Source organism: Erinaceus europaeus, chromosome 9, assembly GCF_950295315.1.
Source record: "Erinaceus europaeus chromosome 9, mEriEur2.1, whole genome shotgun sequence".
NCBI classification, from domain to species: Eukaryota; Metazoa; Chordata; class Mammalia; order Eulipotyphla; family Erinaceidae; genus Erinaceus; species Erinaceus europaeus.
This window is the reverse complement of record NC_080170.1, coordinates 62996998-63010707: the sequence shown is the minus strand read 5'-3', so window position 1 is coordinate 63010707 and position 13710 is coordinate 62996998. Positions and strand designations below refer to the sequence as shown.

At 44.5% G+C, this 13710-nt stretch overlaps 1 protein-coding gene and 1 pseudogene across 4 annotated transcripts in view; both read right to left on the bottom strand.

The window, feature by feature from the left end:
- Positions 1 to 3105: 3105 nt before the first annotated feature.
- LOC103118410 (peptidylprolyl isomerase domain and WD repeat-containing protein 1-like) lies at positions 3106 to 5219 on the bottom strand (annotated as a pseudogene).
- A 4761-nt stretch (positions 5220 to 9980) lies between these two features.
- The window catches only part of CYFIP2 (cytoplasmic FMR1 interacting protein 2), a 126247-nt gene continuing 122517 nt past the window's right edge, over positions 9981 to 13710 (bottom strand). For all 4 annotated transcript variants that reach the window (XM_007528626.3, XM_060198055.1, XM_060198057.1 and 1 more), the window contains one exon: positions 9981 to 12798. In XM_007528626.3, the coding sequence (XP_007528688.1) occupies positions 12631 to 12798 (168 nt within the window). In that variant the 3' untranslated portion in view covers positions 9981 to 12630. The remainder of the gene's footprint in view (positions 12799 to 13710) is intronic.

Genomic DNA, 13710 nt, shown 5'->3' with positions numbered 1-13710 from the left:
GTAAAGCCACAGGCCCTTTGGAATATAACTAAAGTATGCCTGCTAGCTATCTACAAAATGGAGGGTCCCCCCAACTCTTCATCTGCACTATTACAGCCTTTAGTTCCAAGATTGGTCAACAATTTCTTTGGCTTTGTATGTTAGCTCTCTTCTCAACCACCAGGTTTCAGATACTAGCATGTGTCAGACATGAAGCCAGCTCCCTGTGCTCCACCCTAACCCTTCAACCTTTTTTCTGACAGTGTGTATACTGTTAATTACTCCCATGGATTGCTTGTTCTTATGTCAGAATTGATGACAACCCACTTTCTCCTCTCTTAATTCAAATTGCCTCTATGCTCTGTTCTTGAACTCAGCCACTGTATGTTCAACACCTTCGTTCCCACAGCCCTCTTCTTCATCCCCTGTCTGAAGGGAATGCTGCAGCTGATTGCCTCAACTCCACAGGAATTCTCCTTGGCATTGTCTCTAGTCCTGCTGACTTCCATTCTTTTTCTCATGTTAATCTTAAATTCCTTCAAGTTCAATTTCCTGATATTCCTCTGGCACAGTTGCAATGTATTCTTGCTACATGCTCCTCCTGTGCAGGTCTAATTAAGACATCTGCTCTTCAAACTCTTGGGTTAACCCCCATTGCTTAAAAGCCAATGCTCTTTGGCAAATTGATGTCACCCACTTACCCAACTTTGGCAAACAAAAATATGTGTTTGTCTCAATTGGTACCTTCTCTAAATTTATGTAGGCTACAGCTCAGACAGCAGACAGCTCAAAAAAGCTTATAAGCCATATGCTCTCCTGTTTCACTCTAATGGGCATACATCTTCAAATTAAAAAGGACAATGGCCCTGCTTTTAGCAGCAAACAGTTTAAAGACTTTTGTTCCCTCTGGAACATTACTTGCACTACAGGCATTCCCTATAACCCTCAGGGACAAGGCATTATTGAGAGGGCCCATCAAACCGTTAAAGCTCAATTAAATAAAAAAGGGGGGAATATACCTCCCCAATATCCAGCTGGCAAAAGCCTTAACTACTTTAAACCTCTTCAATGTTTACAAAAATTTGAACCAACCTATTATTCTTCACTGGCAAACACTGTCCACTCTTCTAGCTGTTAAGGTCAAATGGAAAGACCCACTCGATAAAATTTGGAAAGGGACTGACCCCCTATTGACCATGGGAAGGGGTTTTGCATGCCTTTTTCCATAGGATTACTCAAAACCTGTCTGGCTTCCTGCCTGCCATGTCCATGTCCAGCAATGCCTGCAAGGCAGCACAGCTATCCCTGAAGAAAAAGAAACACTGCAAGAGGATTAGGTGCAGGATGCACCCCAGGACCCATAATATGACATGGTGGGGTCTGAAAAATCTGGTTTATAGAGCCCCAAAACAAAACTTCCCTACTGCTTCTCTCTCTCCCCCTCATTCTCTCTGAATATCTTAAGCTTGCTATCTGCCCCCTCTGCTTCCAGTTGTGTTTTGTAAGAGAGTGATTTGAATGACTGAATTTTTTTTGTATGACCCATTTTACTCAGTGTACTCTGAAACTTAATTGACATTATATGGAAATGCTGGACGTGGCAGAGGTTTCTGGTATTGTAAATGTTCTAAGAAAAATTGTCAATAACATGTGTTAACTCTCTAAGTAACCTGAGTTGTTTAAAGTATAAGGTAAAAATTAGTTAAAAACCTGGATTGCACACATGGCAAAGCAACATAGTATCCATGTGAGCTATTTTGTTACCACTTACCCTTCAGACCCTTTTTTCCAGCTGAGCCAGGATCCTAGGTCCACACACATTTCCCTATTCACTTCTCACAGTAAGCCTGTGGTTAGATGTGCTGCTTCCTGGTTCAGTGTTGAGAGACTTGGCTTCTGGAAGGTTAGGTAACTTGTCTGCAATGAAATGCTAAGGCTGAAATGACATCCTGCAGAGAATTCTAGAATCCCTGTAACACCCCTCCTTAAGGTCCTGTGGGTTTCCTGCCTGCAGGTAGAGGAAGTCTCAGATGACACAAGGCCCTGCCTCCAGGGAAAACATCCCCAGAAGTGATGGGGCATCAAATTTCTGTTATTTGGGGATCTGGTGTCACTGTGTGCCATTTTGTCTAAAATCTCAGTTTTCTTAGGTACCTTCAGAGTTTACTTTGTGCCACATGTATGAGAAGGTCACATCACTCAGCCTTGGGGCTTACGGGAGTATGAGGGTGCAGAAAACACACTTAATTGATGGAAAAGGCCTCCAGCTGGCCAGGGGGCTGGATGGAGACTCACCTGGTTGAGGCACACAGTGTGCAAGGACCCAGGTTTAAGCCCCTGGTTCCCTTCTGCAGGGTGGGAATGTGGGAGGTGTGGGAGGGAAGCTTCAGGAATAATGAATCAGTGGTACAGGCATCTCTTTCTTTCCCTATTTCCCTCTTCCTTCTCAATTTCTCTGTTTCTTGTCTAACACACACACACACACACACACACACACACACACACACACACACACATACACTACCACCACCACCACCACCACCACCACCACCACCACTACCACCCCATGCCACCATAAATTGGGAAATAGTTCACTAGGTGGGGCACCTGCACCTGATCTGGATTGGTCTCCTGCACCCCATGGGAGGTGCCAGGGCAGTGCTTTCTTCCCCACCTCATTCTCTTATATAATTTTAATTTTTTTAAACCAGAGCACTACTAAACTCTGGTTTATGGTAGTGCTAGGGATGTAACTTAGGACGCTAAGCATGAATCTTGCATAACCATTATTCTGTCTCCCTAGTCCTCTCTCTGTTCTCTTTCTAAAAAGCAACCTGGGGGGGGGCAGTTGGTGGTGCATCCAGTTAAGTGCACACACTACCATGTACAAGGACCCTATTTTGAGCTCCTGCTACCCACCTGTGGGGGGTGAGGAAGGGGAGTTTCATGAGTGGTGAAGCTGGTTTGCAGGTGTCTTTCTGTCTCTCTCATTTTCTTTCTTTCTTTTTTTCTTTCAGTTTTTAAGGGCTTTAGTGAAAAGTAAAAAAATAGAAAACTACATTCTTGAAATATACTTTGTAAGTCCTGCAAGTCTTAAGAGCCTCTTAATGTAAGAGTCCTTTAAAATACATGTATATTTTTATTTAAACATACAATAAAACAACTCTTATTTGACAGTAATGTTTATGATGCTGACATCCTCATAGGGCTTATCTGTTTTGGGATTGACTTTGACATTGGAGATTCTCTGTACAACTTCCGTTCCTTTAGTCACTCGTCCAAATACTGTGTGTTTGTTATCAAGCCAAGGAGTTGGCACTACTGTTATGAAAAACTGGGATCCATTAGTATTTGATCCTTCGTTGTCCATGCTGAGTGTATATGGTCTGTTGTGTCGTAACATTGAATGAAATTCGTCTTCGAATTCTCCCCATATACTTTCTCCTGCCTGTCGGATCTCCTGTCTGAACCATGAAGCCTTTATTATGTGGTGAAATGTATGACCATTATAATATCCATTTCTGCTGCGAACACAGAAGTTTTTTTACAGTTTTGGGGCACTCAACAGGAAAGAGTTTGATGTGAATGTCTCCCATGCTTGTGTGGATGATGGCGCTATCGGAAACTCTCTTAGGTCCTTCAGCTTGAGTAGCATGGCCATGACTTCTTCTTTAGAAGGTTTCTCATTAAAAACATCTCAGTCAGAATATGCACTTTTCGTATCTTCTGGTTCTCTTTTGGTAAACATATAAAATCTATTCTTCTTGAAAGGTGTACAGACTATTGTTGGGTCAGCTTGGATATTCTGAAGAACAGGATTTTCAGAAGCTTTCATTTCTATAGTAGTTGCAGCGTGATGTTTTTTGGCTGTTCCCTGGAACAAAGTCAATTGCATCACGCTAATATTTTCCTGTTTGCCTAAGATCCGCACACACCAGTTTGTTTCTACATTTATAACTTTAATGCCCAGCATTGTTCCGTATAACACGAAGTGTCCAGTTTCATCAAAAAAATTTTTAATTAATCTTACTGCATCCACCTTCTCCAACTCACGTTCTATAGCCATTCGCCAGCCAAATTCCATGACTGGTAGCTGTTGCCTCATCTGCTGCAGTTCAGTAAACATACTTAGAGATTTATCAAAGACTCATGAGTTCCAGTTAGAAATCTGAAAATTCTAACTTTTCTATTGGAACCAATAGTAGCTATTTTCTTTCCATCAGGTGAAAAACATATACTGGTTGGATATGCCTTCCACTTGGCAAATTCATATAAATCTGTGTCAGTTTTATATTCCCAGTTCACATTTTTGGGGAATTTATATCCATGGGGGGGGTCCAGTCCAGTATTCAATTATTCCAGGCTTGTCAGAAGACACTACTGCTTTGTAAACTGGGTTTAGCTGTATTTGAGTAAGAGGTGACGTATGGAGCTTATCAAAAATATGAAGTGGTTGGTTATCTCCTCGACCATCATAAATAAAAAGTTTTCCTGTACTTTTTTCAGAAGCAGCAACTGATGATATGGCATCCCCTGGGCAATAGATCCACTCACATTGTACAGGAAAATAGCCAAGCTTCAGCATATTGATCATGTCAAAGTTCACTACATCAAACACTTTCAATGCTTTATCGTCACCCATAGAACACAACAATGCTCCCTCAGAGCTAACTGCAATACTTTCAATAACTCCCAGGTGACTACGAAGATGTTTAACAAATTCAATTCCCTCTTCAATTTTTTCCCAGAACTTAACATGTCTATCATGACTGGCAGTAATAATAAAATCTGTCTTGATGCACACCACATGGGTGATAACATCTCTATGCATGTAACTGCGCTCATACATGGATGCACTGGGAAGATTGTCAAGATAGACTCGTTCAAACTCAAGAACTTTCCTCTTCTTGGCCAATGTTGCCTCTACAGGTAATGGCCCAACCCAGCGCTTCTCAGTCTCCTCTTCGTTCTCTTGGGTCACTGCCCCTGTCAGCTCCCTTTCGCTGAGCTCTGTTTTTTCCAGCTCCTTGCTGTCTCGGCACTTCCTCCTTCTCGGCTGTGAATCATTGTCTCCTTCCGAAGCCATGTTGTCCCGTCTCTCATTTTCTATCTTCCCTTCCCTTCTAAATTTCTATCTATCCTATCTTAAAAAAAAATTAAAAAAAGGAAAAATGACTGCCGGATGCAGTGGGTTCGTAGTTCAGGCACTGAGCCCTAGCAATAACCCTGGTGAAAAAAAAAAAAAGCAACCTGGAGCTGTGGAATCATGTATTCATGAAGGCTTATTTGGACCTGCAGCACCTAAGGGGTGGGGACAGGTAAGTTTCATTCTCAGGGGGAGGTCGCCAGCTCTCCAGTGGAGATAGCCAGGACATATATAAGGAACAACACCTAGCTTTGAGTCTGCTGTCTGAGTCTGGTGCAAAGAGGGTCAGATCACTCAGATTTGATTCCCCATTCTGTCACCAGTGTACTGGCACCTGAAGCAGATCCTTCCCATATGGCTCCATTTCCCCACTATGTCCAACTAAGAGGAAGGGCTAGGTCTTCATTTGTTAGAAATGGCCTTTTTAAGGCTCATTTGGAGTGTGGGTGGAGTAGGAGTGCGCCAAGCTGAAAATCTCCTTTCCAGAAAGAAAGTGACACAAAAGGACAATATCCAAACCAGGGCTATGAAGATGTTCTAGAAGTAGTTAGTGGTGATTACTGCATGCACCTGTGAATATACAAAATCCTGTAAAATATCAATTGGGAACAAACAAACAAAACCCCAAAAGCAAAAACACCAGGGGCTGGTGAAATAGCAAACTTGGATAGCACACTACTTTACCAGGCACAGGACCCAGGTTTGAGCCTGCTCCCTGCCCCTCCCCCACCCCCATACCAAAGGAAAGTTTGGTGCTGTGGTGTCTGTCTCTGCCTCTAAAACAACAACAACAAATCAGAAGTCCTGCTTGGCAAGGACTAGAGTTTCAGCTATGCTGATGAGATTGGGACAGGGACTCCCTATATGTCATTTATAACATAGAAGGGTCTTAGCACAGAGAGAGGATAAGTGTCTGGCCTGGAGTCACAGAGCTACACAGTGGCAGAGCTGAGATTCATACCAAGATGGCCCATTCTTTGTTTTGTTTTCCTTTTCTTTTTAATTTTTATATTGTCACCAGGGTTATCCTTAAGGCTTGGTACCTGCATGACATATCCACCACTGCTGTCAGCCATTTTTCCTTTTCTTTTTATTTGATAGGACAGAGAAAAATTGAGAGGGGAGGCCGAGAAAGAGAGACACCTGTAGTCTTGCTTCACTGCTTCCTCTTGAAGGTGGGAACAGGAGCTTGAAACTGGTTTCTTGCCCACTGTCCCTTCTCTTCCTTTCTTCCTTCCTATTCTTTCCTTTCATCCTTCCTTTCTTTTAAAATCAGATTTTAAATTTGCATTTATTTCTTAATGAGAGAAAGAACCACAGCATCACTCTGGCACATGCAATGCAGGGACTGAACTGGGGACCTCATACTTGAGAGTTGAATGTTGTATTCACTGTGCCACCTCCTGTGCCTCCACCCACATTCTTACATTCAACTTTTTTTTCATATATATATAGAGAGAGAGAGGGGTGAGGGAGACCGTGACAGTAGACCTGTAGCTCTACTTGACCACTTGTGAAGCCTTCCCCCCTGCAGGTGGGGACGAGGGGCTTGAACATAGGTCCTTGTGCATTGTCATGGGTGTGCTTAACCAAGTGTGCTACTGCCTGCCCCCCCATACCACTTTTCTATAACTGCCCTTCCACCAAGCCCTCAATGTACACAGCACAGAATGTAATTGCTGCCTGGCATTTCAGCTTCCAGATTCCCGCCTTGTGGAGTCCTCATCTCCCTCTACCCCGCTGTTTGCACCCCAGCCCTGCTCCTAGCTTTCTGCCAACAGTCACACTGGAAATTCTGGTTTGCCAGCCTGGGTGAGGTGCCCCAAAGGAATCCAGAATGTGGGTGAAGGTTTCTTCCTGGCGTCTCTGGTGGGCCTCGGGCAGGAGTGACTTGCCCTCCCATGGGGAGCACCTCAGGTGGCGAGTCATAAAGAAACTCAGTATCATTTACATCACTCCCATGCCTTCTGCTTTCAGTCTGAGACTGGCAGTGGGTCAGAGTGTTTGGCCAATAGTCACTCCCACTTTTTAACCCCCACTTTTTATTTTTATTTATTTTAAAATATTTATTTCCCCTTTTGTTGACCATGTCATTTTATTGTTTTAGTTATTATTATTTTTGTTTTTATTGGTGTTATCCATGTTGGATAGGACAGAGAGAAATGGAGGAGGGGAAGGCAGAGAGGGGGAGAGAAAGATAGACACCTGCAGACGTGCTTCATCACTTGTGAAGCGACTCCTGTGCAGGTGGAGAGCCAGAGGCTCAAACTGGGATCCTTATGCAGGTCCTTGTGCTTTGCACCACATGCCCTTAACCTGCTGCGCTACCACCCAACCCCCATCTCCACTTTTTTTTTCACCACTTGAATTGATTGATTAACCAGTGATAATTATCTTACATTTTGCTCCCCCCAACAACAACGCAGCTGGGCTGGCAACATAGCTCACTTGGGTAGTGCACTGCTCTGCTATGTGTGTGACCAAGCTCCCACTGCTTTGAAGGAAGTTTTAGTGCAGTGCTCTCTTTCACTCTCTCTCTCTGCCTCACTGTTTCTATCTTAAAACAATAACAGTAACAAAAACATTTCTATCATGCCAACATTCTTATCACCATTTTGTGCCTTCATCTCGGACCCCCACCCCCAGGTCATCCTGCTCACACAAACACTCAGGCCCTAGTTCAAACCCCAGAAGAGCCACCACTGCCTGTCTTCGTATTAGGGGGAGGGGCTTCAATGATCATTTCTAATTTTTTAGGGTCCCGGAGGCTCTCAGACTTAACATATGCATGTAAGTCCAGTCCTGCTGACTCCCAGCTTTCTGCTGTAAATGGGGAGAAGCCTTCTCCACTGACAGGGAAGGGAGAAGAGAGAGGTGAGCGAGTGGTGTGTGTGTGTGTGTGTGTGTGTGTGTGTGTGTGTGTGTGTGTGTGTGTGGTGTGTCAGGGACAGGTGTGAAAATCTGGTCAAACCTGGGAAGCCAAGGAGCTAGGATGACCAAAATGGACTAGCAGTGTGGTTATTCAATTTTTTTTTTTTTTTGGCAGAGTCTGGAGTCTTTGGTATAAAACTGGGTGCTTACTGGGGTGGGTGGAGTAGATGTATTGAGGATATATGGCAGTTTTGGAGGTGCAGTCCCCAACGCTGTTCTGTTGGGGAGTTAGCCTTGTATTGGCTGATGCCTCCAGTTAGTCCCCCATGCTGGCCTGGCCTCTCCCAGCTGGGAAGTGGATAATGTTTAAGAAAATCTCCGAACTGGGCTCTCTGGTTTTCCTCCCTTTGTTCCTGTAGGTCTGAAATTGCAGAAGGCAGAAATCCCTGGGTCTGATTCAGCCCTAGGAAAGTGGAGCTGGGAGATGGGGGTGGGCAGTGGGTGGATATTTTTAGCCCTGTTTGCATCTCACAGGCATATTTTCCCAGGGAAATCCTACGTTCCCAGCTTGCAGAAGCCCTGGACAGTGCAACCTCTGGGACCCCACAGGAAGTAGCTGAGAAGGAGGGAGGACTGAGGAAATCCCTGTAAGTGGAACCAGATGAGGGGGCAGTGCTGGGTGGGGTGTGTGTGTGGAGGAGCGGGGAGAGAGTGCCTCTCCTTCCTGCTCAGAGTACAGGAATCTGGCTCTGTCCCCTTCCTACCAGTTCGGCTCTGTTTAGGAGACGAAGGTCAGGACCAGGCAGCCAACCCCTCCTATCACCTGCAGTTTCTGGGTTAATACACGAATGAATAGTTCATACCAAGTAATTTGCACCAGAGTTGGTGCAAATTCAAAACTCAAAGTTCATTTTATCCCCCCATTCCCAACCCACCCTAGGTTCAAATCCATTATTTGAAGATCCATCCACTGATGATTTTCTTGAACCCTTCCTTCCTTCCTTCCTTCCTTCCTTCCTTCCTTCCTTCCTTCCTTCCTTCCTTCCTTCCTTCTTCCTTCCTCTCTTCCTCCCTCCCTTCCCTTCCTTTTCCTTCCTTCCTTCTTTCCTTCCTTTTTTTCTTTCTTGCCTCCAGGGTTATTGCTGAGGCTTGGTGCCAGCACTATGAATCCACTGCTCCTGGCCGCCATTTCCCCCTCATTTCTATTGGACAAAAAGAAATTGAGAGAGGAGGGGGAGATAGAGAGGGAGAGAGAAAGATAGACACCTGCAAACCTGTTCTGCTGCTTGTGAAGTGTTCCCTCTGCAGGTGAGGAGCTAGGGGCTTGAACCCAGATCCTTGTGCTTAGCACTACGTGTGCTTAACCAATTGCACCACACTGCTTGGCCCTCTTCTTGGACTCTTTCTGTATGAGATTCGCATTAAATTAAGTTTCAGTATGCTGGCCTAAACTTAATTGCTCTGACAGCAATTACACTGAGCAGCTGGCAGTGATTATAATGTGCAATCTAATGTTGCATGAAATTTCTCTCTTTTGGGAGCAGGTAAGAGAGCTTGCCTTCACCATGTGCTGCTTTCCCATGTGTGCAACCCTGGCTTGAGGCCGGCCTCCAATACATAGAAGAAAGCTTTGGTGCTGTGGTCTTTTTCCTCTCTCTTTGTCTCCACCTTTTTGAAAAGGTCAGCCTCTCCGGTGGCAACAAAAAGTACAAAATGTCCTGTCTTTGAACAGCTTCAGTCTATCTTTTAAGACTAGGGAGTCTGGGCACATAATTACACTGAATGAAACTGCAGCTCCCCAGTATAGGACCTAGCTCCTCTATCTTGCCCTGTACAAGTCAATGGTAAAAATGTGCAGCCCTGTTGTGTCTTTTTACCTCTCTTGCAGGTTACCCCTCTAGCCATCAGTCCTTGGGACCCATATCCCACAGATCCTCAAGGGCTGACACAAGACCAGGAATCCAGAGCCAGAGGCCGACCTCACTCATTTGAAAGCAGTTTTAATGAAGATGGACATGTTTGATCAGCTCAACACAGGCACACACTCCCAAGAAAAAGAAAAACAACAAAGCAAATGTCTCTAGCTGCCTAGCAAATATACGTTGAGAATTTTCACATCCTGAATCTGATCACATGCATCAAGAGAAGTCTCCATAAATAAATGTGAAGTCATTATACAAAAAATCTCAACAAGTCTTAATACAAATATGGTACATTTGACAGTTTCTGAAACAGATTTTTATTTATTTTTTAAAGATTTTAAAACCTATGTTTTTTTTCATGGTTCTTAGACACACACACACACACACACACACACACTCAACAGGGATGGCAGTAATACCCAGGAGGGAAGAATATTGAACCTGCTTAGTCCCCATAAAGAAATGTCAATGGGGTGTTGGGGAAGCAAGATGTCTCTCATGAAAGAAGCAGGACACCTTCAATTTACAGAGATCAAGTCTCTGGAGAGTGAGGGTACTCTACCCAAAGGGTACAATTTAGGGGGGTGAATGAATGCTGGCTGGGAGGGGAGCTGGAAGGGACAGCTGGGAGCTGTCAAAATAGTGCTCTTCTCAAATGATCCAAATCTCAACCAAAGCAACAGTCAAGGATTTGGAATGACCTTGAACTACAGCAGTGAGTGGCCATTGACCTAGAGCCTGAGCCAACACGTCCCCAGTGACTTCTGGAGATGCAGACTGCCAGAAGGCTTAGGTGTTTGGCTGGGGCTTGAAGGCTGGGTCCACCAAGTAGTTCAACCCTGGCTATGTGGTGGGACCTCTCCCTTTGGCCTCTGGGACACATCTTAGGTCAGCAAGAGGAAAATGGAAGCCATTTGAATAGGAAGTGGCAGCCACACTAGACAGGAGCCCTAACCCATTTTTGACATATGTTTGCTTTCTGGCTTACAGGGAGCTCAGTCAAAGTCAGTTGTAGATCTCCAAAGAGGGGGACCCTGTCGTGTTGCTGCCACCACTCCTCTCAGCCCCCACAATAGAATCACTCAGATCCCTTGTGCAAAGTGACCATTTCCTGACCCTACTCCCCAAGCAGCAGGATGAGAGGTGAGGTCTTGCATTTTTCAATTGTGCTCAAGGCAGGAAACCCTGAGGCTAGTGATCATATCACACCCATGTATCCTCCCTGCAGGCAGGAGTACAGCACACAAAGCTCTTGCTGGGACCCAGGCTTCTTTGAGGTTGAAGTGGACCATCTGATGGCTGGTGTCCATTTCCATTCATCTGCCCTGAAGGTCATTATTTTCTCTCTTTTCTCTCTCTTCTCTCTTGCTCTTTCCTTCCCTCCCTCCCTTCCTAGGCTGAAGAATGGCTAAGGTCTCACTTGCTATGTTCTAAGTTCAGGGTCCTACACTTTGAAGGTGGGGTGGGGTGCTTTGTTATGAGCCTTTCCCTCTCCTCCTGTTTCCATCTTTCTCAACTGTCGCCTCATGCCTTGTGAGAAATATTACAAGAAAATGTGGTACCAACTGGAATGTGGAAGTAAACACATGTTCTATCTCAAAATCTCAGCTAAGGAACACCAAGGAAGTCTGACCAAAGGGTCAAATGTCCCAGAAACTGTTCAGCTTCTAAGACAAGAAAAGTCCTGATTCACTAAAACCACACTTATTTTTTTGGAATCAAACCTCATTGACCGGAGTCATCTCTATCCCAGACTACAAGTATTTTTGGTTTCAGTTGAATTAACCCCTTCATAACTCCCCATCCCCCATCCCATTCTCATGTGATTTCTCCTTGATGAATCTACAAAGAAAATATCTCCAATTTGGTAGCCAGCTAATGTTGGGGGACAATGATGGCCTGATTTATTCTATGCTCTAGGCTCCCAAATATCTTAGTGCTCTCCAAGCGTTTGATGGGTGAAATGCAGCTGATGAGGTGGCCTGATAACTTTCTATTTAGGCTGTGAGACTCCTGACTGTGTTCCTAAAAGCTGCTCTTCATCCTTGCCTAAGTCTATGGAAGAAGACTAAAGTCAGCACTAGCTACCATGGCACCCACATGAATAACCTCATCCTTTGTTCACTATGGCTCTTGGTGCCTAGTTCAGTGTTCTTGGCAGGTGAATTCCTGGTGTCTAGGTCTGGTGGTGGGAGGAGGGGTGCCACTAGGGGGTGAGCGACAGACTGGGAGTCAGAAGAAATGAAAAGACAGGCAGCAGAGGTTAGGCTGACATCTCAGACACATCTATGCTTTTCACCAGCTCTGTGATTCCAGTCCTGGGCTTACACATGGGCACGAGGTTGGAGCTGCCATCTTGGGAGGGAGTTGGGTGAGCAATGGTGGATGAAGTGTCAGGCTGTGAGATGGAGAAAGGATGAAACCAGGACTCTTAGCACAGTTGAATAAAATAAAATAGCACATACTTCCCCATTTCTTATTATCTTTTTTTTTTTTTTTCATTTACACTATGGAAAAACCACCATGGAGATGTTATGGGAGAGCATGCACAGGCCCAGCCCTAGGGAAAGGTGTTGATGTGTCAGGGAGGTATTCCTCTGCTTCCAGGTCCATCCCATTCAATGTCCTGTTGGGTCCTGCTGCAGGCTGACTGCAGTTTCCTTTTTCTGGCCTGTCCTCTTCCTCCAGGGCGAGGGTCTGAATGGTGTCCAGCTAGCAGGTGGTGGCCAGGGATTGGTGGATGGGTGGCTGGAAGCAACGCACATGCTCCACAGTAGAACTGTCTGTCTCCACAGACTTCATGTACTTGTTCAGGATGGCAAAGACTTCGTTGTTCAAGATCTGGTACTTCCTGATCCTATCGGCCATCTTCTTTAGGGGCTGTGGAGAAATAAGGGTGTATAGGTTGAGGGATAGAGGAGGGAAGAGAAGGGTAACAAGAGCAAGGGAAGAATTCTGTCAGAATGGAGGCCATGATCTTGATGTTTCAATCATCATATCTTAAAAGACCTTCTCTTTATTCCCCAGAGATAGGCAATCAAATGATAACTTGATATAATAGCCTTTGTATTTTCAAATTTTACTTCAGAATTATAGTAATCAAAACTATGGTTCTGGCATGAAGACTGGCATCTAGACTAATGGAACAGAGTCCAAGAAGAAACCTTCCATCTATGGTTAATGATTTTCAACAAGGGTGCCAAAGTCATTTAAGAGAGAAAGTAGTTTTCTCAACCCAAGTTTTAATAAAAAGTAAGCCAAGCTTAGAGACATATTTCTCCAAAGAAAACAAACAAATTGCCCATAAGCAACACAAAAGATGTTTTTTATCGTTATTAGAGAAGTGAATAAAAACCACGATGAGACATTACCTTACACCTATTGGGGTGGCTATTACCAAAACAAAAGCAAGCCCCAAAAGAACCTAGAAAGTAACATGTTCTGAGGAGAATGTAGAAAAAGGGGAAGAAGGAATCTCTTGGGTAGTTCTGGTGACCACTAAGGAAAACAGGATAGTGGTTTCTCACAAATTAAAAATAGAACTACCATATGACCCCTCAATTCCTAGATATGCCCACCCCCAAAGAAATGAAAGCAGGGACCTGAACACATATATGTATACTCATGATCACAGCAGTATGGTTCACAACAGCCATAAAGCAGAGAAGCATCTAAAGTTGATAGATGAGTGGGAAAAAAAGTAGTAGTAGCTTTCCTATTCTTTAACCCTCTGGGAGTATGGACCCAAGGTCATTGTGTGGAGTTGTACCCCTCTTATTCTATAGTTTTGTC